This window comes from Penicillium riverlandense, assembly GCF_028828495.1.
Source record: "Penicillium riverlandense strain IBT 135883 chromosome Unknown utg000002l_segment0_segment0, whole genome shotgun sequence".
Classification (NCBI taxonomy): Eukaryota; Fungi; Ascomycota; class Eurotiomycetes; order Eurotiales; family Aspergillaceae; genus Penicillium; species Penicillium riverlandense.
The window spans coordinates 672256-698667 of record NW_026643195.1 but is presented as its reverse complement, the minus strand read 5'-3'; the positions used below and the strand labels follow the sequence as shown (position 1 = coordinate 698667).

Below are 26412 nucleotides of genomic sequence, written 5' to 3'. Positions count from 1 at the left end.
TTTGCGCCTGCTTGTCTGTTGCCGTGGAATTATCCCGAGAATTATTGATTAGAATTGGCACTAGCGGTTTGTGTAAGAGCAAACGGGACTAGGGACTACCAATTATCCCGAACTTTGGGCTGGCATTTCCTTTTCGCAGCGACCTATGACTCAATTAAATCCACCTATCACGAGACACCGAGAACCGAGTGGCGAGATATAAGACACCAGAGAGAACCAAAGAAACTCCCGTAAACAACTGCATCGGGACGTAGTTATTTCCGCCGGTATTATTGAGTAGTTGTCCAGCGATGGGCCCAGTGCCTAAAACGGCAAAGGACGCAACCGTGATACCGATGCCTTTCCACATGTTATTTTATAAGTCGGACTTTCGAGACAGAGGTATTTAACTTACCGTTCCAGGAGCCGATCACTTCTGGCGTTGGTGCAAGGAGAGATAGGCATGGTGAAAATATGGCTTGAAGAGCACCAGACAGAACACCGTACACTATAGCCCACACAATGACGCCTGCAGTTTGTTGTGCACCAATCCACGCAAAGGCGACCACAGCGCATCCGAAAGTGGCAACTGTGAGAGAATTAAAAAACCCCAATCCCAAGTCCGCTGTTATTCCCAATGCGTAGCATCCCAAAAATGCGCCACCATTCAAGATCGCTGCATCGTAGAAGGCGAGGCTTTCAGAGGCACCGCACTGCATTGCATACGGAGTGATGTAAAACTATGATTCAAAAAGCTTTCTCAGTCGCTTGGCAATGCTTGCTTGGTTCTTGCCACTAACCCATGGAATATAAACCCCCAAGTCCATAATCAGCATTGCGATGGTAAAGAGGATGGTCCGCTTGTCAGTGAAATATTGCCTAACAGGAAGCAAATCATGTTCCGAGGTCCTGGGAAACCGCGGCTTGACCAATAGAGTGGCTGCAATCATTAAACCCAGCTGCATGAAGCCTATGATGCGTAAGGTCCAGCCCAATGACATTCCATTAGCATTGAGCAGCTTATTCGCCAGCACAGGCCATATTATCCCTGATTTGGATCAAGTAAAATCAGTTCCAGAGACTTTAAATCATATGCTAAAAGCTGACACATACCTCCCACGTTCTGGCCCGACATGACTGCACCAACGACAAAGCCACGCTTTCTTAGGAACCATTGCGACTGGACAGCTAGGGCAGGTGTGAATATCAGACCCATGCCGAGTGCCACACAAAATCCCTGGGACAGCAAAAACTGGTAGTACGTCTTCGATATGGAAGCCATCATGATGCCAAGAACCATGAATATAGTCCCCACCCCAAACGGCAATGTTGGACCATACTTGTCAGACAGCCTACCGGCCCAAATGCCGAAGAAAAAGCAACCGAAGAGCTGCACACTACCAATCCAGGCAATATCGGAAGGGCTCGACGAGGACAGGGTCGTTGTGATGTAGTAGCTCTGGAATACGGAGCCACCGCTCAGGAAGCCGATACTGGCAATGAATGCGAGGAATCCGCCAAGAGCGGTACGCCAAGCGTTGACACCGCCATCTGGATATATTACATCGTCTTGGATAGCAAGTTCTGCGAGGCTTCCATTGGTCTCATTGTAATTGCCGGCCAATTCAATGTGTTGACTGTCTGCAGGAGACTCTTTGGTGTCTTCAATCTCAGAGGTGCGCATTTTATGGTCCAAGATGAATAAAGACGCAAGGAACGGGCTCGTACCAACAACTGATTATTGGAAATTGTCTGCTATTTAAATGCTAAGTATGGTATTTACTATGGGGCGGCTGTTTAGCCACTTCAGAGCTAATAAACAGCCAATTACTCCATATACTTAGTTGTAGGACTCAGACCTACCAGGCAGAGGCAGGATAGCGAATAAGATCAGATCATACTCACAGAAAGAGTAGTTATGTGGGGGTTATCTACCCCGCACTTCGCTAAAATTAACCCTCCAAATTCAGCTCTTTTTCGGGATTTTGGGTTTTTGCTTGGCATGTCCTCCCGGGTGACCTTGCAATCAGAGCCGCGGATCCGGGAGCCGCGGGTCTAGGCCACCAATAAAAACCCACATCTCAATGGTCGCATATATACTCAATTTTTGCTGGTGGCCCAGAAGCAAGGCGATTAATTAGCTACGAAATCAATAGATTGTTAAGATCTACCTCAACTTCGGTCGTTGTTTTCCCCTTTCGGAATGGCCAAAATGGAATTGATTTTCCCGTCATTGGTCTATGATTTGTATCAACAGCTTCGTCTGAGCTGTAAGCCGAGTTGAACTGCTTCGCCCTCGGCTCCCCAGCTAACTTCCAAAACGGGCCATGCACGCGGGGTAGAAATTCATCCGGAACGGACTTCAGGCACTGCAACAGGATTCTCTACACCCGTTCGTCGCTGGATACTTCGTTAAAGGCCATTGAGATGCCAGCCCTGTTCCATCGCTAAAGATTCCTGCAAAATAGTGCCAGGACCTGATACATTTTACTTCTACCCTGAAGAAGAAACATAGAAACATAGAATTTCCTTCAATCCTTAGTTGTTCTAAATGTCTGAATCTCAGTTTCATCATATTTAGACCGCTTAATAGGCCTATTCTGTTTAGTAGATGCATATGCTGCATATGCTCCATTAGTATTGCCCAAATGAGATGCTTCTAAAGGACTCTGTACTGCCATAAGAAATATCCACTGGCAACTAAGTAAAATTTGTACAAAATCTCATTTCCGGTTTTTAATATGGCCATGAAGATGCCGACAACCCCATGTGTTCTATAGTAGATCATAATAGGCATGTAGGAAGTCTAATTTAACCATTTCAAGCCCGTTTTGATGTCACCCCACCGTGCAATTGACAGATCTCTCCAGAAGTAAGACCGCGGCTGCCATGGAGCGGTAGACGCAGTCTTAGGAAATGCTTTCCCGCCTTCCTTCACGTATGTCGCCGACAATGCCAGAAATGGGCGTTCTTCCAATGTATTCTTTTCCTTGGACGTCATTCGCGGAACTATCACCGATATACCCTTCTTCCTCATCGTTGTCAACAACCGACATGCTAGCTGCGCCGTTGCGTCGGCCCCAAGTGTCCAGCTTGCGTTGGTGTAGCCCCAGGATAGAACTGCATTCGGCAGGCCCTCCACCATGGTAGTCCTCCAAGCAAAGTTATCTGAAATATCATACGGCTCGCCGTCGATAGTAATATTGATACCAGCTGCGGTACACAACTTGAGCCCGGTCGCTGTCACGATGATATCCGGACGCAGTTCCTCCCCAGATGTTAATTTGATGGTGGAACTCGTAATAGTTTCGATCGAACCCGTCTTAATGCTTCCCTTTCCGCTCCGGATGGAAGCGTAAAAGTCTCCGTCAGGACACAGGCATAAGCGCTGCTCCCAAGGGTTGTATGAGGGCACAAAATCTGGCTCTAGGTCCGTGCCTGGGGGTAGGAGCTTAGCCGTCTCACGGAGGAGGTAGGCTCTAGCTGCCCGAGGGAAACGACGGCAGATCGATACCATAAAAAGAGAGAAGAGCATCCATTTCAAGCGAATCAGTCGATGTGCCGCAGACTGCGGTAAAATTTTTGAGACGACGGCCTCGAACCTTCCCTCGCTGGGAAGCGATGCGATATAGGTAGGTGAGCGCTGAAGCATGGTTACGTGCGCAGCTCTTTCGGTGAGAGCAGGAAGCAGCGTGATAGCGGTGGCCCCGGAGCCAATAATCACGACCCGCTTTTTGGTATAGTCGAGGTCAACGGGCCAGAACTGGGGGTGGACGACCTCGCCTTGGAAATCATGTATCCCGGGAATGTTCGCCTGTAGTGGTTCCTGGTAGTCATAGTACCCTGTGCCAAGAAACACAAAGCGAGAACTCATGGAGATCTTCTCCGTGTTGTTGGCGGTGATGTCGAAGGTCCACATATTAGACGACGATGACCAGTTCATTTTGTTAACCTGGTGGAAAAACCGTATTTTCTTATCGATGTTCTCTTGAGCGGCGGATTCTTCAAGATAGTTGCGGATGACAGAGCCATGGACAATCGAGTTTTTTCCAGTCCAGGGGCGCCATGCAAAGCCGAAAGTATAGAGGTCTGAGTCTGATCTGATACCTGCGTTTTCCGAGGTCAGGGGAAAATAATTCACATCTGATAGTCTTGTGGCAGCGGCGCTTACCTGGATACTGGAACAGGCTCCAGGTACCTCCAATTTCATGACGGCCCTCAAGAATACAGTAACTCAGTTCCGGGTTGCGCTCTTGCAGACGATAAGCAAAATTAATGCCAGAGATACCAGCACCAACAATTATGACATCGAAATCCATCATTTCTTTATATGAAGCCATTGTGACCTACTTGTCGCGTGCGTTTCCGTGTAGAAAATGTATTCTGCGGCCTGTGATGATGCATTGATAGAGGCCAAAACAAGATAATGTATGCTTCCTTGGAATCCATGCTACTCTTTAGGGTCATCTCTGTCTTTGTAGGCTGCGTGTGCTGATTCCTCGGAGCCGCGGAGCCGCAAAACAGCGATAAGGCGCACATAATATTACATTATTGAAATCGTGGAATCTTGCTCTCTCGGACCATGATGGACCCGGTCGGTAAGGACAATGCACTACGGCAAGATACTCGGATTATTGATCAATAGTACACGGATCAAGCAATAACTCATCTCTCCAGCATTCTCATCCGAGTTCCGAGGTCTTGGCACCCGCCCTGAATACCTTACCGTGCTCATTGGGCGGATTACATTGCTCCAGAGAACTTTCTCTGGGGCAAAGCAAGGCAGTATCAATCAGTATTCTGAGGAGGCCTTACGCTGTTGGTGCCTGACCTGCGGCACAAAGGCATTTTGTCTCCGGGACAGGACCAATCATTTGGCCTTTTTCAGGTATATGGAGGTACTTGGCAGATGATTGAATCACTCGAGGGATATATAGAATAAACGTTCTTTTCAAGTTCCGCCAGATGGTCTTTGGTCTCTCTTTTATCAAACATCATTGAGCTGGACATCGCTGATTATTTGGACAACGATCTTTTCCCATTGTTTCCCCCTTAAAACCCCTCCCTGTTATAGGTGTCTGCAATTGTGTAGTACAGTTGGAGGTGTCACAGCGCTGCCTCTGGCTTGATCCGTGCCAAACTGTACGACGGTACTCAAATGATGCCCAATACATATCGATTTCCCTGGAGCTTGAATTCGTCGAAGTGAACTTGAAGGGGTAAAGCGCCTCGGTCCTTAGAGTTGTGGCGGATCCGCGAAATGTGAAGGTCGAGCGGGACCCGCGGGATCCGTGTCCACTCCTCATCGGACCCGCCTGAACTTCGAAGTAATCCATGAGGGAATAATTAAGTGGTTTCTCCACACATGGCTTCATGTTTTTCTGGTTTTATATGAATATATATATATTGTTGTCTTATATTCCATCAGCAGGGAAATAAACCTTTAAATTCAGTTCACGAGCTCGCTTGCAGAAAGTTTTTGACATCATTTCAATCTTATCAGCAAACCACCGAAATTCCACTTTGACGAAATGGGCGAATTATTTGACGTTGCAGTGATCGGAGCCGGCATGGCTGGTATCATTGCAGCTCGTGATATCAGTGAAAAGGGCTACAAAGTGGTGTTGTTGGAGGCTCGTGATCGAGTTGGAGGACGAACTTATATGGATCGCGCTTGTGGGAGGATACTCGAACTGGGAGGTGGCTATGTACACTGGACGCAACCGCACATTTGGACCGAGCTTCAGCGTCATGACATTTCTGTCAACCCTCCCATGGAGGAAGGAAGAAGTCACTGGCTTGCCGATGGGGCTGTGCATTCGGGCACCTCCGAAGAATTCTACAAAATCGTGTCTCCGCTCCTAGAGCGACTATTTGCGGACAGCCGTGCTCGATTTCCAATGCCGTTCATCCCCACTGCTATCGACAACACGGAAATCGAACAGGAATCGATTGAAGATCGGATAAATTCTTTGAATTTGTCTTCATACGAACGTGATGTGTTGGAAGGGGCATTGTCAGGTGTGGTGCATTCCTACAAAAGTCATGGTATTGCCCAATTGCTCCATGCTGTGGCCACATACTTCGGAAATTTTGGGGCGTTCTTCGAGACAGCCGGCACTTGGAGCATCCAAGGTGGCACTAAGGGGTTGATCGATGCTATTCTGGCTAAAACAAAAGCTAAGCTACTACTTTCCACACCAGTGAGCTCCGTTACCGACGAAGGTTCTCAGGTGGTCATTGGAACTCGGCATGGCCAAAAGATCCATGCCCGGAAGACAATCGTCGCACTTCCGCTAAACACCATTGGCGACGTGTGCATTACACCTAATCCGCCCCCTGTGGCACAATCCATGATTGCAAAGAAGAACCCAACCATGGCTGGGAAGCTCTGGATCCGAGTTCGGGGCGAGATCGAACCCTTTTCAATATATGCACCGGCTGGGAAATATCCGCTTAACGCTGCAAGAACTGAGAGGTATATCGATGGGGATACTCTCGTCCTATGTATGTGCTCAGATGATACTGCTATACGTGGTGAGGATCGGAAGGGGGTGCAAATCTTGCTGCAAAAGTTTTTACCCGGTGTTCAGGTTGTGGATATCGCGTACCATAGTTGGGTCGGCGATGAATTTGCCAAGGGAGGCTGGATGATGAACCGCCCCGGATTCTTCACGACAGGTGCGGCAGAACTTCGAAAGCCACATGGTAATATTCACTTTGCAGGAAGTGACATTTCCGCGAGTGAGCCGGGTTCTATTGAGGGTGCTCTATCGAGTGGCGCACAAGCTGCTCGTGATGTTTCTTTCAAGCTAGCGAAAGGAAAACTATAGCTCTAAGTAGTCTAACCTCAGGATCTCAAATCCAACTGGGGTTGTACTGTCTTTACGTCGAGATCCAGACCAATGATGTTTACTATGGTGAATCCTCAAGACAATGCATAAATGTCCTAGATGAGATTGGTTCTATTGCAATTGCTTCTAATGTAGAAGTTAACAAGTAATCTCGCACCAATGTACAGCAATTTGGATGTAACTTTCACTGTATTGTCCCCTAAAAACTGGATCTATCAAATTTCTGCCTTTGTTCTGTCTTACATGTTTGATCATGATGACACCTGGCAAATATAAGGGACGATAGTTTTGGTTATTTTGCGGAAGAATCTGACTAAAAGTCCTTCTGTCATATCGGGTGCTAAATGGGATAGTAGACCTCAGACGCGTCTGTCATAATGTCTGAGGTCTCCTCGGCTAGAATCTTAATGGAATGGCAAATCTTCTGGGCTCTGAAGAGCGGTTGTAAACATGTGCACATGTCAAAACTTTAAGGTGCAGCCCTTTCTATCCGGGACCTATGTCCCGCGGCTCCCAGGAGGTGTCACTTAGAGCTATGCTTGCTACGATCTCGATCCCCGCGTTACTCTGCAGCAGGGCAAAAATATCTCATAGAATTGATACTAAGGTTTCTGAAATTCATCTTGTATGACTTCGCTAACAAACTAGGCTTTAATTCGAGCCAATCCCATTTGTATTATTGTTATCTCTCCCTATTTTCTTCTGCCTGTTTTGGAGATTAGCGGGCCGCGGGTCCGCGTATCCGCGGATCCTCCGCTCAAAATTCAGACCCGCCATCTAAACACTGGAGTTATGATTTTCAACTCAACACCGGAAGCCAGATGGAAGGAGTAATAGCCGGATCTGAAGTGCGGAATATATTCTTAAAGGGGACTTTGTCCGTCTTGGGATGGAACCTGTATGAACATATGACAATATAAAAGGGACAGCGCATGCCGGATTCCCATGTGTCGATAAGATCTCATCAATCCCAATTATTACTTTTGTTTATCTCCGAAATTACAAAATGGCCAGCTACAATAGCTCTAAGCCCGTCGTATTCATCGGCGCTGCCGGTGAGATGTGTCGAATTGCGGTGGAGCGCTTTGCTAAAGCAAGCGATGCTCAACTTGTTCTTGCGGACCTTAACACTACTGTTATCGAATCCCTTGCCTCCAAGCTCCCAGCAGGAAGAACAAAGACTCAGAAGATCGATCTTTTCGACGGAGCTGCTCTTGCCAATATAGTCACAGGTGCCGGATTGGTCGTCTTGGGTGCAGGGCCGTATTCAAAAACCTCTCATCCAGTCGTCAAAGCATGCATCAAGGCAAAGGTTCCGTACCTTGACTTTGACGATGATGTGGAAAGCAGCCAGGCTGCCCTAGCTCTCACGGAAGAAGCGAAGAAGGCCGGTGTACCTCTGTACATTGGATGTGGTGCTTCGCCCGGGTTGAGTAATGTCATGGTTATGGATGCCACCCGCGAGCTCGACACTGTTCACAGCATCGATATTTGCTGGCTTGTTGGGGACGAGGCAAGCGTTGGAAAAGCAGTGCTTCAGCACTTGATGCACATTGCTGCCGGGCCATGCCTCACATGGGTCAATTCGAAGCCGACAGTGAACGAGTCTTGGGTCGGGACCACGTACGCGCCCATGTATACCGATGATGGCGAGAGGCTCTTACATGAGACAGCTCATCCCGAACCGGTGACACTCCCACGTCTCTTTCCGAATGCCACTCGAATTCAGTGTTTTGGCTCGCTAGATCCAAAGCCACTCAATGGTATCGCTCGAGGGCTTGGCTGTGCTGTTCGTGCAAAGGCATTATCAATGGATGATGCAGTTGAATTCCTTTATAATCTAGCAAGCCACCCCCCGCTAGAGGGCGGCTTGGGTGGCTTAGGTGAAGCTTTTCAGGCTTTCAAAGGACAACTGCGCGGGGGCGATGTGAGTCTCAAGGAGCTTTACTACTTGATCAGTCACTCTGTTGGTCCTTTGAGATACGCTCTATGGGGAATGCTCGAACAGATCTGGAATGGCGAGTGCACCACCGCCGAGGTTCTGACTTACATCCTGAACGCGGTGACTGGCACGAAAATCGAAAACAGAGGCAACATACTTGTGAGGGCAGTTGGTATGCGCAACGGTGTGCCCACGGTGATTACAAAACGCAACCCGAAAAATGGAAAGGACACCTATCTTTGCCAGAGCATGGGCACAGTCACTGGAACTTCAACTGCTGCCTTTATGGTGATGGCACTCGAAGACGGCCACAAGCGCACTGGTGTTTTCTGTCCGGAAGACTGGGCTGAGCCAGAGGTGTTTTACAGTGCTTTGCAGCGCGTTGGAGTCCCCAAAGACGAGATAATTGAGTCTATCTAAGAGCCTTTGGGGAATACAGTGGGCACTTGACACAAGTGGCCGAGAAAGATACGATGAGTTTAATTGGTGACAACAACTTCGAAACGGACGGGGCTGCCTAATCGTCGCAACTAGGTTCAATGACGATTTATTATGTGAATCTCCGCGACGAAAATTGTCTGTCCAGAGCCCTTTACAGAGTCGAGTCCTTCGTCCCAATGTTCTCTGTTATCTGTTTGAAACAATCTAGCAAGTAGTGAAAGATCCTGCCGTCTGAAATGTCAAAGATGATTGTGTCTCTAGCGAAACGCTAAGCCTTTCAGAAGTATCATTAACGGCTTTCGGAATTTTGTGGACTTAAATTGAAACTAAAATTGATCTCACGTAGAGGTCCCCGAGCCACCAGAACCATCGGTGGCAATCTTCACTCGGGGCCCGCGGACCCGCGGATCCGTAAATAGCGGCCCCGCGTTCCCATAAGCACATGTAGGCATCCCATCGCGAGCTCCGTCTTCAAAGCGCTGGCCGTCTAGTGTGTCCATTCACCTAGCAATCCATTTTTATCGTTTTAATTGCAAATTATATGGATATCGACGGTATGACGCTTGCCAACATATCTGGCTATCCTAATGTTTCCGACATGCTTGTTACGGAAAATTATGGTTACAGTCATATTCTAGACTGGCCAGAACTTCAGAACCTGATCGTCCGTTCCAGTTCTTTTGGATCGGCTGGGGATTCCGGGATAATCCCCGTCTCATCCTCTTCTGACGGGAGATTCCTTTCAACCTATCTTGGTCCCATGGCCGACAGGGCAGACTCGCTGCAGCTAAGCCAACCGGCTTCGAATTCGATTGATCCGTTCACTCCCTCCCAATGTCCCGACATTTTCAAGTCTTCCTCCACCAAAGTCGATCAAAAAGCCAAAGAGAAGCTCTCTCCGGCCTCAAACAAGAACGAAATTCTTGCGACCAAGAGGAAGTCAACAAGAATTCGAAGACAAAACCGCTCGTGTGATCCTTGCCGCTCGGCGAAAAGGGCATGCGATTTGCCCTTCAATCTCGTTATCTCAAACAACCTTCCTTTATCGCCGTGTTCCATGTGCAAATTACGGGGCATGGATTGCACAGCTGCATGGCGTTCGAGCAAGCAATCCGTCCGTCATGGCAATGAGCGTGCGCCTCCTCCATTCATTGACGGCCATGATACCGACGGCGGTCCTGATGCCATCACAGAACGCATCGATGATTCTCTTCCCCCCACATCGCCAACTAGTTTATCGTGCAACGAGTGTGCTCTAGTCTCCCGTATGATGGCCAGCGAGATATGGTCTCAGAGATTGGCAGTATACATTGACATCTTTGATATCCCTGTTTCAAAGCTTCTTTCACCAAGGTGCATGCCTCCTTGCTACTCTTTGGGAATTGCTGCCTTAAGATCATTGAGCCATAATTCACAATTGGCTGCACGAATCAACCAAACCCAACTGAGCATCAGAAGTAGCTGGAAAATGAATTCACCCCCACAGTCACAAACTTCTGCTGTACCAAATTTGTTTGTTGCTGCTAGCATTCTTGATATGTTATTTCAACGCACGCAGTCTTGTCCCGAAGATGCGCGATTGTCATCGCGCGATGATATCTTGACTGAAACGTACAAGTGGGTCGCCGTTGCGACCGGATCGCAATTTGCTGTTCGTGAATATAGCGCCGAGAACATCGCAAAGTCTCAGCAACAAGTTAGAGACATTGCATATGCTACATGGCGTAAAGCAAAAGATATGGTATTCACGAATATTGCGGCAAGAAAATCATTCCGTCTAGGACTGTCACTACTTCTCTTTGGAACAATTTTACCACCCACCAAGACTGACCAGAGCCATGAGTTTCAAGATGATGCTGCCTATGCGTTCCACGAAGGCATTTGTCGCCTCCAAACACTATGCACTGAAGCACGTGTCAACCTTCGTTATGGTAATAATCAGCCGGATATAATTACACCTTTAATGGGACGGTGTCATTCTGCGAGAAGTCCACCTCTGTCCCAAAATTTGTCCACCGACGAATACGAAAAAGTTCTAGAGCTGATCGCAGCGCTTGAATGGCTCATTGAGATGTCTCAATCAGTAGCAATTGCACTTTTCCCATATCGGAGCTTTACCGTCGCACCGTCTATTATCGGCCTTAAGACCGGCATCAATCACCCAGTTGAGGACACATTTCAAGGGTTGGCTATGAAAGGTGTGGATGATGCCATTATTGCGCGGGTAAAGGCCGAGACCCAACCAGTGACAGTGCTATGGTCCCAAGGCTCTCCGGAACATCTTGTGCAGAATGCACTGTATGAGTCAGGATCCCTCGTCGTCTTATTGTGGAAATCACTCGCTCGCTTAACTCTAGCAACACAAAATGCCTGGAGCGAGACGGCCCACTATGCAGACATTCAACGGCATTTCAATACGATGATAATGCTCATTGATATATGGAGAACCAGCTTTGGAACAATTGATCATACCGCAGCTAAGAGACTGCAGCTAGCAACGACGGATTTGCGGCGCAGTGTGATATTCTGCGCTACTGATGGCGATCTTGCAGTCCTACTCTTTCACGAGCTTTCCTGCCAAATCGAGAAACAAATGGTGGACCGAGCACAACTGCCAAAAGATCCTTTCAAAGAAAAGTTGAAGCAAACCAGCAACTATAGAAACTTACAACGGTTGACGAGCGCAATGCAAATTTCTTCCCTCTCATCAACGTGTCAAGGGGTTTCAAGCCCTGGCTTTCAAGGGGAGGTCGGGCTTAAGGCAAACATCGAAGACGTTAGAGCACATCCGGTGAGTAATCCCTCTCCATACTGGCTATTCCTGCACTGAATATTCCGCAGCATCCTACTATGGTGGTGCAAGCATACAAACTAGCCGCCAATGCTCTTGCAGAGGAGATTCAGAACTCTGTTCCCACAGCTGATACAAAACGTATTTCAGAGTTGTCTATTGGGCTCCAGAATTGTCTACGGGAGCTGCGCGGGCTTCAGAGTACTCTTGTCATGTATCCATCTACAGATTGGGGCGATGGAAATTTTAATTCCCCCTGAGCCCTACGAGAAACTAAGGCTCATTTATCAGGGCAGGTCTATTGTTCATGGTGCGGTATAAGAAACTGCGACTGTTGTGAAGGTCCCACCTCGCCCCTTGAAATTGCAGTTCTTAGGTCGAATGACTCTGTGTTCGGGAAGATGCAAGTCTCTTATGGTCGAATTTTGCTGTGCATCACTGACCAGACAGCTGATTAACAACAGCCAGTCTGTGTTGCTCATTCCTTGTCGGCCTAGGATTTCGAGGACTAGTTAATTTACGCTGCCATTCAGGATTTTCCCGTCACCCTGGTCAAAGTGGTGAGGATAGAGAACTCCACTTCAAGCCAGATGATAAGTCCGATAACAATTACTTTACCTAAGGGTCTCAGAATAGGTCGCGATAGATAATACAGGACAAGCGATCCACTGGAGATAGATAGCAATACCAATCAGATCGATCGCAATTATCATCCAAAATCCTAATCCTTTAATCGCAATCAACACCATCACCATTACCATGCGCAATTCATTCATTGGTTCATAGGCAGTTACAAAGCTTCGAACTCAGTCGGGGCCCGCGGACTCCGGCGGTTCCGCGGCTCCGACTTCGACAGAAACTCTATAGTGTGTGGCGCGAGCTACGCCGATATGGTTTGCTGGCGGTATATGTCATGACTTTCTTTGGCAATCAGTCAAGATATGTAAAGGTGCGAGGGTGAAATACGTCGCGAAATATCATTCACTAACATTTACCTAGATTCCCATTTATTATGGATCCCTCCTACCAGTGTTCCTGAACAACACGTGAGGACGCATGCACGTGAGAGATCGGATTCTGTGCTATATCCAATTACAGTGTTTATGTCAAGTTCCTACTACGTAGTAATGTGTAATAGTAGTATCGCTAGTGACAGTTACGCTCTGGTGTCGATATACCACTCATATGAGAGAAGTGAATTTGCCGCTTCCCCACATGAACCCCAGGAAACTCAGACTTTTAGAACCTCCAGCCTACACGTTGACCCACCTTCCCCGTCTTCCCCATCGCCCAAAACCCCTTAAAACACCCTCAACAAACGTGATATACTGAGATATGGAGGATCTGTTGCGCGGTCCTTTTTCCGATTTTTACAACTCCACAACGTGAAATTTGGTCAATAAGCTCAAGCACCATGTCCCAAGCAGCTTTGAATATGCTGCCGGGCCGAGATCGATTGTCCAATTCCGATATCTTCCTATCAACTTTGACTGCTGAACCGCCCTCCCAGATGCTCGATAGCGTGAACTGCGACGCCATCTTCGCTGATGATCCCACTGCGGCAGGCCCTTTCGCAAACTACATTGCATTCCTGTCATCGAATCAGTCCGGATTTCACGATGAGGGCGGCCATGAGGATCAAGATTGGGGCATCATTTCCGATCCTGCTCAGCACCAGTATAATCCTTCACTCATATCCACTATCGACGAGCAGCTCCAGAGGAACCAATTTTCAAATTCTGATTCGAAAAGAGGCGGAGCCGGTGACACAATCGGTGGCCTTCTCAATTTAACTAGCCCATCAACCGCGACCAGTGATGTGGGGACTATCTCAGCTAACACTCAACCGACAGAACACGGCTCCTCAACCCGAAAGTTGCGGAGGCAAAATCATTCGTGTGACCAATGCCGGTCATCAAAGAGAGCCTGTGATCTACCGATGACGGTCCGTATCAGCCATAAAAAACCCTCGACCAGCTGTTCGACTTGCAATAATCGTGGCCGATCATGCACAGTGATGTGGCTGGCAGGCAAGAAGTCGAAAAGTTATGCCAAAAAAGGAGCGAACGCGGTCTCTTATGTGGCGGAAGCAGATGACACAGATGCCGAAAAGCAACTGACAGATCGCGTGCGGCATCCTACTCCAGGAGAAATATCAAGTGTTGAATCAGATCTGTCCAAGCAGGTTGATTCACGCGAGATAAGTCTCCAATACTTCAATCTCTATGTCGACGTGTGTGATATGCCAATCTCGGAATGTCTCCTGCAGGGTAGCATGCCACCTCAATACGGTCGGGGCATTGCGGCTTTGGCACCGCTGAGCGCAAGCCAGAATCTGGCCATTTACCTAAAGAAGGCGAACGCATGGATCAGTAGTTGTTGGGAAGCAAATTCGGAATCAGATTTGTGGTCCTCTAATGCAGCAGCACCCCATGCATTTTGCACCGTCACCCTCTTAGACGCCCTTTTCCAGGGCAGAGGCTACAAGAAACTCCCGCACATGCCATCGTCCCTACGTGATGCCTCGATCAATGATGCATACAAATGGGTCGCCATTGCCACTGCAGCGCAATTCACTATTGACACCAATCGGTCTGCAAGTTATAGCCGTGACCTTGCCATCGTCACTTGGCGCAAAGCTAGAGCGATAGTCTTTAAGAATATGGCGGCCACCGACTCATTCCGACAGTCCTTGTCGATGATATTATTTGGTCTAATTATCCGGCCCAATATAAGCCCTGACGAAGACAATGTTTCAGAGACAGACTCTGTCTACGCTCTGTGTGAAGGGATTCGTCGTCTTGACTCGCTCTGTGCCAAAGCAAGCAGCCATCTCCAAGAGATGAAAGAGAATTGCCCCTATTCAGGCGGAAACTTGACATGGGAATTGACCTCGGATGTAATCGACAATCTTCTAGACTTGGTCTATGCCATTCAATGGCTGGTCTATATCGCAAATGATGTGGCGGTTGTCACCTCACGGGGAGAGATTTGTCCAATGCCTAATGAACCCACTGAACTCGATTTCAGGTGTCCCCAAAGATTTATGGGCGCTCTTCAAACACCGGATATAGCAACCTCCGTTACTGTGCACGAAGACCAGGATATTGAAAATTCAATTCTTTCCCGGGCCATGACGGAGCGACAGACTTTGATGGTGCTCGAGTGCAGTAACATCTCTTACAATGAAGTGAAACAGGCAGTAAGAGATTCGGCTCCTTTGCTTATCCTCATGTGGAAGGCATTGGCATCTTTCATGCTAGTCAACAAGACTGTTAAAACGGGGAAGGCCGACTACAAAATCATTGCGTCGCGCTACGAGGCAACCATGAATCTCGTGGCACTGTGGAGGTCGAGTTTCGGCATATTTGACGGCAAATCAATTAAATACCTTCAGCAGTCGCCATCCGAGCTTCGACGCATATTGGCGTTTTGCGTGAATGATGGTGACCTCGGTGTTCTTCTCCTCTACGATACCGCGCAGAAGCTTGAGAAGGATCTTGCAGAGAGGCCCCCGACGCCAGAGAAGAACATTCTCTGCAATATTCTTCATGCCACCGGCTCTAGTCTAAAAAGCCAAAGGTTCATGAGTGCAGTCCAAATTTCTACACTTGCTTCCATATGCGGAAGAGCTTCAAGCCCGGGGTTTGAAGAGAATGGTGGACTAAAGACATATGTTCAGGATATTGGAGCACATCCTGTGAGTATGAATCTTTTCAGTTTAACATTTGCTTTTTCCGGGTTGCTGACTTTTATTACAAGAATCCAATGATGGTTGTACAAGCACAAACATTGTCTGCAAGGGCTTTGGCTGATGGAGTGTCTGATCGAGTCAACGAAATGGACACGACGGGCGCCTCAAAAATGGCGAGTAAATTAGAGGCGTGCCTTAAAACTTTACGGGACCTCCAGAACACTCTTACCACGTTCCCAGACGTTTCTGTCGCGGCATGATTGATGGGCTAGGTCTTGCTTGGATTTACTTATGATGGCGTACATGGGATAGTTCTCGGCAATGTATGCCTTAGATTGACACTTGTTACAACTGATTAATTGTATCTAGAGTAACTGGGTTATAAGCTCCACGGAGAGGGTAGAATCACAGGTTTGCGTGTGCCGGTGACTCTTCTGCGCGATCATGCTTGATCATGTCGCTCAGCTTGTAGGCCATGGCTCCAATAGTGGCAGTCGGGTGTCCGCTTATTTGCTCTGGAAAGACACTAGCATCCATAACTCGTAGACCCTTGACACCATGTACGCGACAATCCAAGTCCACCACGCTGTCACTGGGCGCAGGGCCCATACGTGCCGAGCCGACCGGATGATAGAGAGTGAAAGCCTTCTCCTTCATGAAGCGAATAAGATCCTCGTCTGAAATGCTGTCGATATTGCTGCTTGAGTATGGCCACCAATAGGAAGAGACGTCGTCATTAGTTGGGACGACTTCAAGGAACTTTTGGAAAGCTGGGCTGCGGACGATTTTCAGACAGGCTCGCACGCCCGTTAAAAGCACATTTTGATCATTGTTACCTTCGTCAGAAAGGTATCGTGGGTCAATGAGTGCTAGAAATATTATTTAGTACGCTCTTTTCTCTCAGGAAAATGCAAGAAGGGGGCAAAAGAAAAGAAAACACTACTCACGTGCGTCAAAAGCGTCCCGGCTACGCAGCGTAATCGTACCACTACTCAGCGGACGAAGACTGATCGGGACTATGCTGAAAACACTACTCCCATCAATTGGCGGTTCTTCGCCGTGATTAATGAATGCCAATGGAGCTCCGATAATCTCCAAGTCCGGTCCCACCCCACCAGAGGTGTTATCTTTTAGAACGCTGCGTAAAGACCCGGCGAACTTCTCGTCGGTCGACCGGATAAACGCAGCGGCCTCGCCAACATTGCTAGTGAGTGGCCCGGTTCCAAGAAGCAACCACTGGAGAAGAGCGGGTAGGGCCTTGATATCGCTTGCAAGATAGTCGAGCGTTTTTCCTGGCTTCGCCTTGCAGATCACCGGCGTCGTGCAGAGGTGGTCTTTCAAGTTATGGCCTACCGCAGCGTTATCCACAAGGACGGGGATTCCATGTCGATTGAGCTCATCGGCCGGTCCGATTCCGCTCAGCTTCAAGGTCTGAGGAGTGTTGATGGCCCCTCCAGAGAGAATGACCTCTTTCCGGGCATGGACTTCAAAGAGTTCCTCGCCCCGTTTGGTTTGGAACTCGACGCCAATAGCCTGAGGGGTCCGCGACGATAGACGGTCAAATAGCACACGCGTGACATGGGCATGGCATGCAACATAGAGATTCGGCCGTTGCATTACGCTCGGTGGCAGATACGCCGTAGCGAACGAAGAACGCTGACCCTTCGAATCGATGAACGTTTGGAACCGAGTAACACCGAGGGGGCTATCCGCACAATTAATATCGGGCTGAAGGGGAATGCCAATTTCTTGACAGGCAGGCAGAAATCCCTCGTCAACTATCTCGGACAGCCATGAGTAACCCGTATGCCACTCCCCTGCGGATCCGCGCCGTTGAGTGTCTATGGCAGGGCGTTTGGGGTTGGGAGTAAACTTCTCCATGCATCGTAGGTACGGTGACAGGCCATCATAACCCCACCGCTTGCACCCATGCACAGTTTCCCACTCGTCAAAGTCGGACTTAGAGCAATGGTGGTACATCATGGCGTTTAGAGAAGTAGAGCCTCCAATTATGCGCCCGCGAGGCCAATACAACGCCCGCGAGGCAAGCCCGGGTTGCTCAACAGTAAAGTAATCCCAGTCATGCTCGGTATGGAAGAGCTTTGAGAACATAATTGGCACCTTGGATTCTAGTACCTTCGTGTTGTCTCCGCCTGCTTCGAGCAAAAGCACGGATACATTTTTGTCTTCGGAGAGCTTGCTGGCGAGGACACAGCCCGCGGCGCCGGCGCCCACGATCACTTGGATACAAGTCAGCTAGCCCGCTTGAAATAAGAACAGGGTTCTGGACTGCGAAAGACGCACCATAGTCATATCCACGGAGGGCACGTTGGGCTGTAGAGAAGGTCGCTGGCGCGCCCGTTCGAAGTTGCGGGGTCGCGTAATGAAGCGGGTTATGCAATGGGTTTCTATTTCGTCGGGTCATCGTGGAGGATGGTGAACTGATGGGTAGTCAGTGATGTTTCTCCTTTGCTTCTTATATTTATACTGTGCGTGCCTTAACCCCCGCCTGCCGCTAACCCCCACCCGTACCCCAGTTTCTCCGCAAACCACATTCACAAGCGGACCGAGGCTTTCGAACCCTTGCCTACTCGCACTATTCGACGTGGAGAAAATAGAGTTACGACAGAGTTCAGCCATCGCTTATCCTTTTTGCGGCATCGCGGACCCGCCACGGGCATCCGCTCGGTTCGTTACGCACTGACATCCATACGCAACCACGAGATGGACGGTTTGCGGGCCAATTGGGTGTTACCTGGCCCTTGCCATACGGAAAGGTATATCCCGGTACATTTAAGAATTTGGAACTACGCGAACAGCCGCCATAGAATGCACGCCATTATCTTTGCTCTTATTTCACTATTGAAGGGGGAGACATCAAACGCTCTTGCCTTTACAGTTGTTGGCGCCGTCATGGCCAGAGTCATCCACAGTGCGCGACCTCAGCGAAATAGGATATTCAGTGACTCTGCTCCAAATCGGTGGCTGAAACTACATAGGCCAGGCATTCGGCGGCCAAATCGACCTGGGATGTGGGTATGTGGGAGAGTCGCGGCTTTATCAGTACGGCGGCACCGGTGCGGAACCGCCTACAGATTTGTGTGACTTACCGGCGTGACTCGGGTCCACTGCTGGCAACACGCTAAGCAGAATTCGATAATTTTAGGACAAAATGTATGTCGTCCGTTCAAGTTACGCATTGTCATGCGATGGTTGTCAAAGTTAGAACCGACGAGCCGTACTTAGGCACAGTATTTTGGGGCAGTCAATCGACATTTAAACAGCTAGCAACCTGGTATCAGCTAACTATTAGCAAAATTCATCCCTTCTTTTAACTCCTTTACAAGAATGTTGTGATAATCCGCAAAATCTAAACTGGAAGATGGACTGTGGACGACCTGATTTTATAGTGGAAGCATTTTGATTGCGTTGTGTAAAGGGAGGGGGCGAAAGGTTCTCAGTTGTCCGTATTATAGCTAGTCTATGCAAAGCAGGGCAGGCTGCAAAATATATTCACAAACATGGAAATTAAAAATTGATGGGTTGCATTCCAATCCCTGGGTGGAAATATTCCTAGAGGACTCAAGGGAGAAAGTTGTAGTCCACTTCAGGCTCTTGACCTCCGAGAATAAATGGGTTACATTCTGACAATGGCCTCTTTGTAATGACATTCTGAGTACACTCCACATTCTCATTATCATCGGCCGCGTCATTTGAAATGGGTACAATGTTTAGCATGGTACGCATAAACCTATCCTCATCCGCTGTAGTTCGAATACCATCGAGAAAATTGACATAACTACTGTCCGTAGATAGCGTGGAACCGGATGGCAGATTCGAGGCTTGGGTTGGCGATGGAGGCGTTTCACCGTCACGACTATATTGCGATGATGGAATGAAGTGGCGGCATGGCTCGCGATAGGACGAAGATAATGAAGGGTGATGAAATATGATCCGGGCAATCTGTTGTGGCCAGTCAGGCCGCCCACTTTCTGGAAGTTTGAATCGAATGTACGTTCCATTCACGAGAATAGATAGCTCTAGCGAAAATTTTGAGATATTGATCTTGGCTGATGACGAGCCGGGTAGAATATGGGGATTCGATAAGACTATGCTGTTTGCCGGGCTGCTCTCGGTGGTAATTCCCGCATTCTCGAGCCTTTTTGCCGGTGACGGGGACTGGGTCATCTCGTCAGTATATGTCAATACAAAACTTTCGCTGCTCTTTCGAGGAGGCTGCCAAGAATCGGAGGAAACAAATTCAACGTAAATGACTGAAAAATCAACAGAAAAAGGTGAATATACCTCGGTTGGTTAAAATATAACTTGGGCGAAAAAGTTTAGAAGCCCATACTTGCAGCTTTCTATCAATAAAATTTCCAGGCTGATGATCACAGCTCTTCCGCTCACAGATCCGCCATGCGAAATTACAGATTAGTTGCGGTTCCGGCTTGGAAACCGTCGTACGGCTGACGGGAGGCTTGGCTGCAAGTTTTCAAGGCGATCAGGGTTGATGTCAGTCAGGACAAGTGTAGCATCACCGCCCGTGGCGAAACGCTCGACGGCCACACGACAGGTTTCCCTAGCAGCGCCGATGAAACCCAATCACTTGGAGCATATTCCCTGGGCTCGACGTTTTTAGTGTGGCTTGCACCGATAATGAGAATTTAGGCTTGGTGTGAATGATGTAGGGGAGTATTTTTGCCGAGGAACTTTTTTACACTTACCTTGCTTTGTCTTTGGGTACCTTCGTAATTTCCAGTTAACTATAGACCGTAAATAATGAGGATGGCCAAATATCCTTCGGGACCCGGCCGTTGCTGCTTGCGTGGGACTTTGCCTTCTAAGTTGCTCTGACGCTTGTCGGTCCCGCCGCATCGCAGCTGCAGTCTGACAAACCTTATCCCATCATTGTCCACCAATCCAAGGTATCTATGGCTCCGCATGGCGACTCTCCACAGAATTGGACGCGAATTCACAGCCACGGCTGGTACGATAGCTGGTACGATGGGGCAATCGGAGGGTCAAGCCAGAAGCCGCAAGAAGGGAAAGGGGCATATTTTTGCAATTGAATATCACAATGAAAGCAACGATGAGTAAAATCCTGGACAGATAAAGCTCAACCAAACAGTAGTTTTTCTTGTTGTTTTATCCTCAACAAGTCTGATTATTCTCGTCGTGGCAACAACACAGGCTGAAGGGGACTATGATGTCAAGGGCGTAGGTCCCAGAATGATCTCCATGATTTACTGTGGCTTCTACTCAAATTCATCGTCATTGAAAAAGCAAGAAGTTGCCTTAGATCTATCGTTACATCCTTCTTGGGCACAGTGCTTTCGGTGACAAGATGCCATTCTATAATGTAGTAGCTCAGGCTGACAACCCCCGAAGTGATCATTTTTCACAACGACCGTTCTTCATCTCTAAGGAGAAGTAAAACAGTGTAATGCTAGTTTTTGTGTATATCGGACTTCGCAGTCCACTTGCGGAATGTCTTGCCGCGGAAGTAAAACAAGATCCCCGAAGCAGTCCACAGAGTAGCAAGACACATATTGAGCATGATGGGCTTGATGTAACCCGCGCTCTCCGTCCAAGGTGTAATGAATTTACTGAAGCCATAGCCCCAGAGATTCTTATTGACGGTAATTGCGACAAATACAGATCCTGCGACAGGTTTGTAGCTGTCTATCGCGTAGGTGCTAGCGATTGCAGGTAGTGCTGCAACCTGAATGCCTGCGCAGGTGTAGCCGACTATGACGATAGGCTAAAAACAGTCAACTCGTTGCTCTAGAATATCTGACATGTGGTTCTGGTATTACCTTCCAATCCCATTCCCGCTGGTATCCGAACGCAATGATAAAATTCCCCAGGATCGAAATAAGTGCGTAAGGGAGCATAGCGGGTAATCTCATCTCCGGCTCACGGATACCGCGGTTCCTACGGGTTGCGCGCATGGAGATCCAGTCTGAAAAGGGACCATTTGTGGCAAGGCCGATAAATGCGCCGGCTAGAGTGGCAAAGTTCGTGAAACCGACGGACTGACTGGACCAATTGTAGGGCGGTGCCGCGAAAACCTGGCTTTGCGTAAGGTTTGCAGTCAAGAAGCAGCTGGCAGACCAAGAGACTATGAACGCAGCAAACTCGACAATAGGGAATGCATGCAACTTCCATGGGATCCAGAAACTTTTCAGAAGAACTTTGAAAAAGTTCGGGTTGGATTGGTATATGTGAAACTGGCGTTTGGACGGTCTTCCCTGGTGCAGGAAAGGATCAACTGCAGCATTTTCCTGTTGCGGCTCAGAAACTTGGTCCGCTGCTTTCGAAGCGGAGTTTTCGCCCATATCTATACTCGTTTCTGCCTCATTACCATGTCTTTCGCCCGGGTGGACACGATGCCACTTGGTTTCCGGGAACAGGAAGATGCTTAGGACTATGAGGGCTGCGAAGAAAGCAACATTGAGCCACCAAAAGCTTCTCCAGCCGACCTTAAAAGCCATTGATCCGGCAATGATTGGTCCAGCCTATAGAATAGGATATTTAGATCTGAGCGCAATTGGAATCTTCAGAGGTACTCACCATCAGAGAGCCGAAATAGAAAGTGAAGAATAACGTATTATAAATACCGCGCTCGTGGAGGAAAAATACGTCTGTGATTACCTGTGGTTGGAGAGTCTGCATATGATATTAGACTCAGAGTTTTCGATTCTGGCATAACGAGATAATACTTCACACGGCCCTGCACCAAATCCATTGAGAATACAGGCACCCATGAAACTGCCGTAAGTCGTGGCCTTGGCGCGCCATATCATCGATGCTAAGCAGACCAGTGACGAGAACAGCAATACGGGCCGTCTACCTATCGTTTCGGAAAGGGGAACCCTAGAACCTCACATGTCAGCGTAATCTTTAAGTCTAGCGTAGAAGAAACATGCCAAAAAAAGTTACTAAACCCCAGGACCAAAATACACACGCCAGTGAATTGGACTACAGATGGGAGGTCGGTATTGAAGGCTTCCATCAAGTCCCCAAACATAGGCGCGAGGGCCAGAGGACCGATACCCATCCCAAAGTTTGCAATAGTCGCAATAGTGATCGTGATGAATTTCCATGTCCGACTCCAGTTCTACCACGGCCTGTGTCAATGCTCTTTTCACATGAGATGTAATATAGAGTGTATACCAGAGGATCGTTCGGGTCGTTTGACGGTTGAGGGACTAGTACTTTGTCCGACTTTGCAGAAGACTTGACAAAGTGGTGAGAGCCGATATCTGTCATAATCTCCGTTCCAGGATAGATACGTGTATCTAGCTCCTGCTCCAATCTGTTGTGAATGATGAGTCGCGAAAGCCGTATTATGAGTCAGGGATAGGAAGCGTACTGATGGAGAGCCTGTCCAATCCATGTTTAGCGCACTGGCAAATATACACCCGATCATACGGAGTAGGCTTCAAATACCGCTTCATCATAGTTCATCTCCATATTGACTTGCTCAACGGACGGGTGGTTGAACCTGAGAAAGGATTATGATGCTGAAACCGATCGCTAATAGAAAGCGGGGAAGCCTTCCTTAAATCCACAAGGTTTTTTAGGCTGATACCGATAGCCTCCTTTTCCCTTTTACCTTTGAGAGGCTTGCCGGGTTGACCACCAGTAGAATAATTCTGATGCCCAACTCGAGCATTCGGCTGAAATGACGACTTTGAGAAGGGCACAATAAGCCACGTAAAGTACGTTCCACGGAAGGCGACTGTCGCAAGAGGGCCAAAACTTTACAACCAATCGTTTTCCGGCAAAATTATCATCTCATTGTCTGAAAATGGTTAGTACACCTTCCAGCATAGTAACTTGTATTATGTACCCCCTATTCTACAAAGGTCGCCTGGCCACCCCCTTTACCACCAGTCCGATCGATAATAACATCCTGGTAAGCCTCAAAATCTTAATTCTCCGTAAGAGCGCTAGTATGCAAACCAAGGGCGTGATTGATGGATAGGACTAGTGATTCTGTATAGTATGCTAGCGATAAATCCGACCGTAAAAATCCTGTATAAAGGGCGTGATCGCGCGGTCAGGAGCTGCGATAGACCCCGGGATGCCCTACGCCTTGCCTCCGCGCTGGCGAGCCGGTAGGCGCTGAGCGGCCGACTTTGAATCACAAAGTGTGGGGTAATTCCCAGAGTGGAGGAAGGTTCTCCCCAAACCTGCGGTCTAGAATTAAGCGAAGGCACCATAATATTGAACAACGGTAGTTTATCACGGCAATTGCAGTCTAGATTTCAGCGTATGAGCAGTTTTCGGGAAAGCTTCTATCTGTGCCCTCGATTTGCCCACACTCTCTGGCAAATCGAGCGCAGGGAGACCCATTTACTATTAACGGCACCACTTAACTCCACCCCGCGATATGCCAAAAAAAAAAAAAAAAAAAAAAAAAAAAAAAGAAGTGAACCCAAACAAGCGTCCGGGTTGCAGGTGGGGATCTGCACTCGCCCGTCGTATGTATTGTTACGTTCATGCCACTATCCCAGATTGGACTAGGCTATACGGCCATTGTCTATGGGAAAGGCAAGATATCGGCTTTAGCTATTGAATAATTGCCGGTAGGGATGTTGAAAGTGTCGATCTTAATAAGCAACCATTGTCCTTCGATCTGAAATATAGTCTATTGTCCTCGCCCCTTTGAACTCTGGATCATCGCGAAAGGCTCCAAAGCAAAAGAAAGGAAGGATCAGCGGATATACAAGCCAGGACCTCCACAATGCGATTCCCTCATTATCTATCGTATTTTGCTCTGAGCAGCTTATTTGCAATCCCGGCTACCTGCAGACTATCATGCACCGAAGATTCAATATCTAAGTTTCTATCATCGTTCGGCCATGTGAACGCAAGAGTCCTGCGGACCTATCACATTGCCAAGGGAGATACCTTTCATGTTCCTGCAAGTGATATCGCCTACCCAGAGTCCCCTACGGAATTACCAGAACTCTGTGCCATTCAGATTAATGTTACCTCAAGTCCGGAGTCAGCGTACTCATTTGGGCTGTTCTTGCCAGTGCAGTGGAATGACAGATTTTTGTAAGTCTCCGGCCACATATGCCTGAATTGTGCCCTAATCCTTCTCTAAGAGCTGTCGGGAACGGCGGTTTTGCCGGAGGAATCAATTGGGTGGATATGGTTCGTTTAAACCCTATTTTGCAGCGGCTCTGCGGGATTTGGCTGATAAATTAGGGCGTTGGCGCACGATATGGATTCGCCTCTATGTCTACAGATACCGGCCATAATAGCAGCTCTTTCGACGGAAGCTGGGCCTCTGATGCACCCGAGAAGTTGATTGATTGGGGCTACCGCGCAATGCACGGCTCGGTTGTGCTCGCTAAAGAAGTGATTGAAGCATACTATGGCCAGAAGCTGAGATATAACTACTACAGCGGATGCTCAACCGGTGGTCGTCAAGGTCTGCGATCGGTAGAGCTATTTCCAGACGATTTCGACGGCGTTATTGCAGGCTCACCTGCCTGGTGGACTTCCCATTTGCAGACATGGACGGTCAAAGCCGGAACGTACAACGCGTTTCCGTCCAGCCAGATTCCCCAGAGTATGTTCACGCTCATAGGTGACGAAATAATCAAGCAGTGTGATCCCCAAGATGGGCTCCGTGATAATATTGTATCGGCACCTCAGCAATGCAATCTTAATCTTGAGACTTTGCTATGCGGAAAGGTATCTCAAACAGACTGTCTGAGTCCCGCACAGCTCGATACTCTACGCCTTATTTATTCCGACTATGTCGATGTGAATCAGACTTTCGTGTTTCCTCATCTTCTGCCAGGAAGTGAATCTCAGTGGGAGGTCTTGATTAACAACGGTACTGCCAATCCGCTTGGAACAAGTTATGTGCAAAATTTTCTCGGGTTGGGAAAGCAGTGGACACAAGAGCAGTTTGACTACAGTGTAGTCCAGCTTGCTGACCATCTCGATCCCGGAAATGCAACTGCGAACGATTTTGACATCTCACCTTTCCAGAAGAAAGGTGGCAAGTTGTTAATGTATCATGGCATGGCAGATGGATTGATTCCAACAGACAGCAGTCTGTATTATTATAATCAAGTTACCAATGCTCTGGTGCCGAAGGGTATTGAGTTGGACAGATTTTACCGATTTTTCTACGTTCCTGGGATGCAGTGAGTCACATCCTCGTTTCATTCTTAATCGCAGGAACACAAGTTGTGAAATATACAAACTAACCGAGATAAAAGACACTGCGGCGGCACACCACAAAATATGCATGCCCCATGGTACTTTGCTGGTCCTAATCAGGCTCCAGACTTATCGTCCAGCCTGCACAGCGTCCCTGGCTTTAGTGATCCAACCCATGATATTCTGTTGGCGTTGATGGACTGGGTTGAGAAAGGTACTGCACCTGAAAAGATGGTTGCCACAACCTGGAGGAACGACACGGCTCAAGACGTGGTGTATCGCCAACGGCCGCTGTGCTTTTATCCACAGAAGGCTGTGTATAAGGGTAGAGGGGATCCAAATGAGGCACAAAACTGGGATTGTCAGGCCTGGTATTAATATCAACGCTGTTGGTGTAACAGATATACTCATCCGTGCACCTCTGAGGCAGACTCTGATTTCCATGGACTTCTATGGGAAGTCATAACTAAGAACTTCCAGGTATCTGGTTTGCCCTTAGGGGATGGACTATCAATTG

The 26412-nt window shown here is 48.3% G+C and overlaps 9 protein-coding genes across 9 annotated transcripts; 5 read left to right on the top strand and 4 right to left on the bottom strand.

Annotated features, from left to right (window-relative positions):
- Nucleotides 1-154: 154 nt before the first annotated feature.
- N7474_002569 (uncharacterized protein) lies at nucleotides 155-1663 on the bottom strand (the record flags this gene model as incomplete). Its single annotated transcript, XM_057193984.1, has 4 exons — nucleotides 155-339; nucleotides 395-719; nucleotides 780-1027; nucleotides 1087-1663. The coding sequence occupies 4 exons, from the start codon at nucleotides 1661-1663 to the stop codon at nucleotides 155-157; spliced, it is 1335 nt and encodes a 444-aa protein (XP_057055339.1).
- A 1122-nt stretch (nucleotides 1664-2785) lies between these two features.
- Nucleotides 2786-4319, bottom strand: N7474_002568 (flavin-containing monooxygenase; the record flags this gene model as incomplete). Its single annotated transcript, XM_057193983.1, has 2 exons — nucleotides 2786-4086; nucleotides 4151-4319. 2 exons carry the CDS (start codon nucleotides 4317-4319, stop codon nucleotides 2786-2788), a joined length of 1470 nt encoding a protein of 489 aa, XP_057055338.1.
- Nucleotides 4320-5510: 1191 nt separating this feature from the next.
- Nucleotides 5511-6812, top strand: N7474_002567 (flavin monoamine oxidase family protein; the record flags this gene model as incomplete). Its single annotated transcript, XM_057193982.1, has 1 exon — nucleotides 5511-6812. One exon carries the CDS (start codon nucleotides 5511-5513, stop codon nucleotides 6810-6812), a length of 1302 nt encoding a protein of 433 aa, XP_057055337.1.
- Nucleotides 6813-7839: 1027 nt separating this feature from the next.
- Nucleotides 7840-9195, top strand: N7474_002566 (saccharopine dehydrogenase family protein; the record flags this gene model as incomplete). Its single annotated transcript, XM_057193981.1, has 1 exon — nucleotides 7840-9195. One exon carries the CDS (start codon nucleotides 7840-7842, stop codon nucleotides 9193-9195), a length of 1356 nt encoding a protein of 451 aa, XP_057055336.1.
- Nucleotides 9196-9757: 562 nt separating this feature from the next.
- N7474_002565 (Zn(II)2Cys6 transcription factor domain-containing protein) lies at nucleotides 9758-12267 on the top strand (the record flags this gene model as incomplete). The annotated part of the gene is made up of 2 exons (XM_057193980.1): nucleotides 9758-12007; nucleotides 12058-12267. 2 exons carry the CDS (start codon nucleotides 9758-9760, stop codon nucleotides 12265-12267), a joined length of 2460 nt encoding a protein of 819 aa, XP_057055335.1.
- Nucleotides 12268-13421: 1154 nt separating this feature from the next.
- Nucleotides 13422-15961, top strand: N7474_002564 (Zn(II)2Cys6 transcription factor domain-containing protein; the record flags this gene model as incomplete). Its single annotated transcript, XM_057193979.1, has 2 exons — nucleotides 13422-15707; nucleotides 15770-15961. The coding sequence occupies 2 exons, from the start codon at nucleotides 13422-13424 to the stop codon at nucleotides 15959-15961; spliced, it is 2478 nt and encodes an 825-aa protein (XP_057055334.1).
- A 145-nt stretch (nucleotides 15962-16106) lies between these two features.
- Nucleotides 16107-18126, bottom strand: N7474_002563 (GMC family oxidoreductase; the record flags this gene model as incomplete). Its single annotated transcript, XM_057193978.1, has 3 exons — nucleotides 16107-16570; nucleotides 16649-17941; nucleotides 18006-18126. The coding sequence occupies 3 exons, from the start codon at nucleotides 18124-18126 to the stop codon at nucleotides 16107-16109; spliced, it is 1878 nt and encodes a 625-aa protein (XP_057055333.1).
- A 3024-nt stretch (nucleotides 18127-21150) lies between these two features.
- On the bottom strand, nucleotides 21151-23022 carry N7474_002562 (MFS transporter; the record flags this gene model as incomplete). Its single annotated transcript, XM_057193977.1, has 6 exons — nucleotides 22881-23022; nucleotides 22652-22824; nucleotides 22427-22580; nucleotides 22278-22373; nucleotides 21521-22222; nucleotides 21151-21465 (listed from the first exon to the last, which is right to left on the bottom strand). The coding sequence occupies exons 1-6, from the start codon at nucleotides 22974-22976 to the stop codon at nucleotides 21151-21153; spliced, it is 1536 nt and encodes a 511-aa protein (XP_057055332.1). The 5' UTR covers nucleotides 22977-23022.
- A 1434-nt stretch (nucleotides 23023-24456) lies between these two features.
- N7474_002561 (ferulic acid Esterase/Feruloyl esterase) lies at nucleotides 24457-26273 on the top strand (the record flags this gene model as incomplete). The annotated part of the gene is made up of 4 exons (XM_057193976.1): nucleotides 24457-24773; nucleotides 24824-24872; nucleotides 24927-25879; nucleotides 25955-26273. 4 exons carry the CDS (start codon nucleotides 24457-24459, stop codon nucleotides 26271-26273), a joined length of 1638 nt encoding a protein of 545 aa, XP_057055331.1.
- Between the last annotated feature and the right edge of the window lie 139 nt (nucleotides 26274-26412).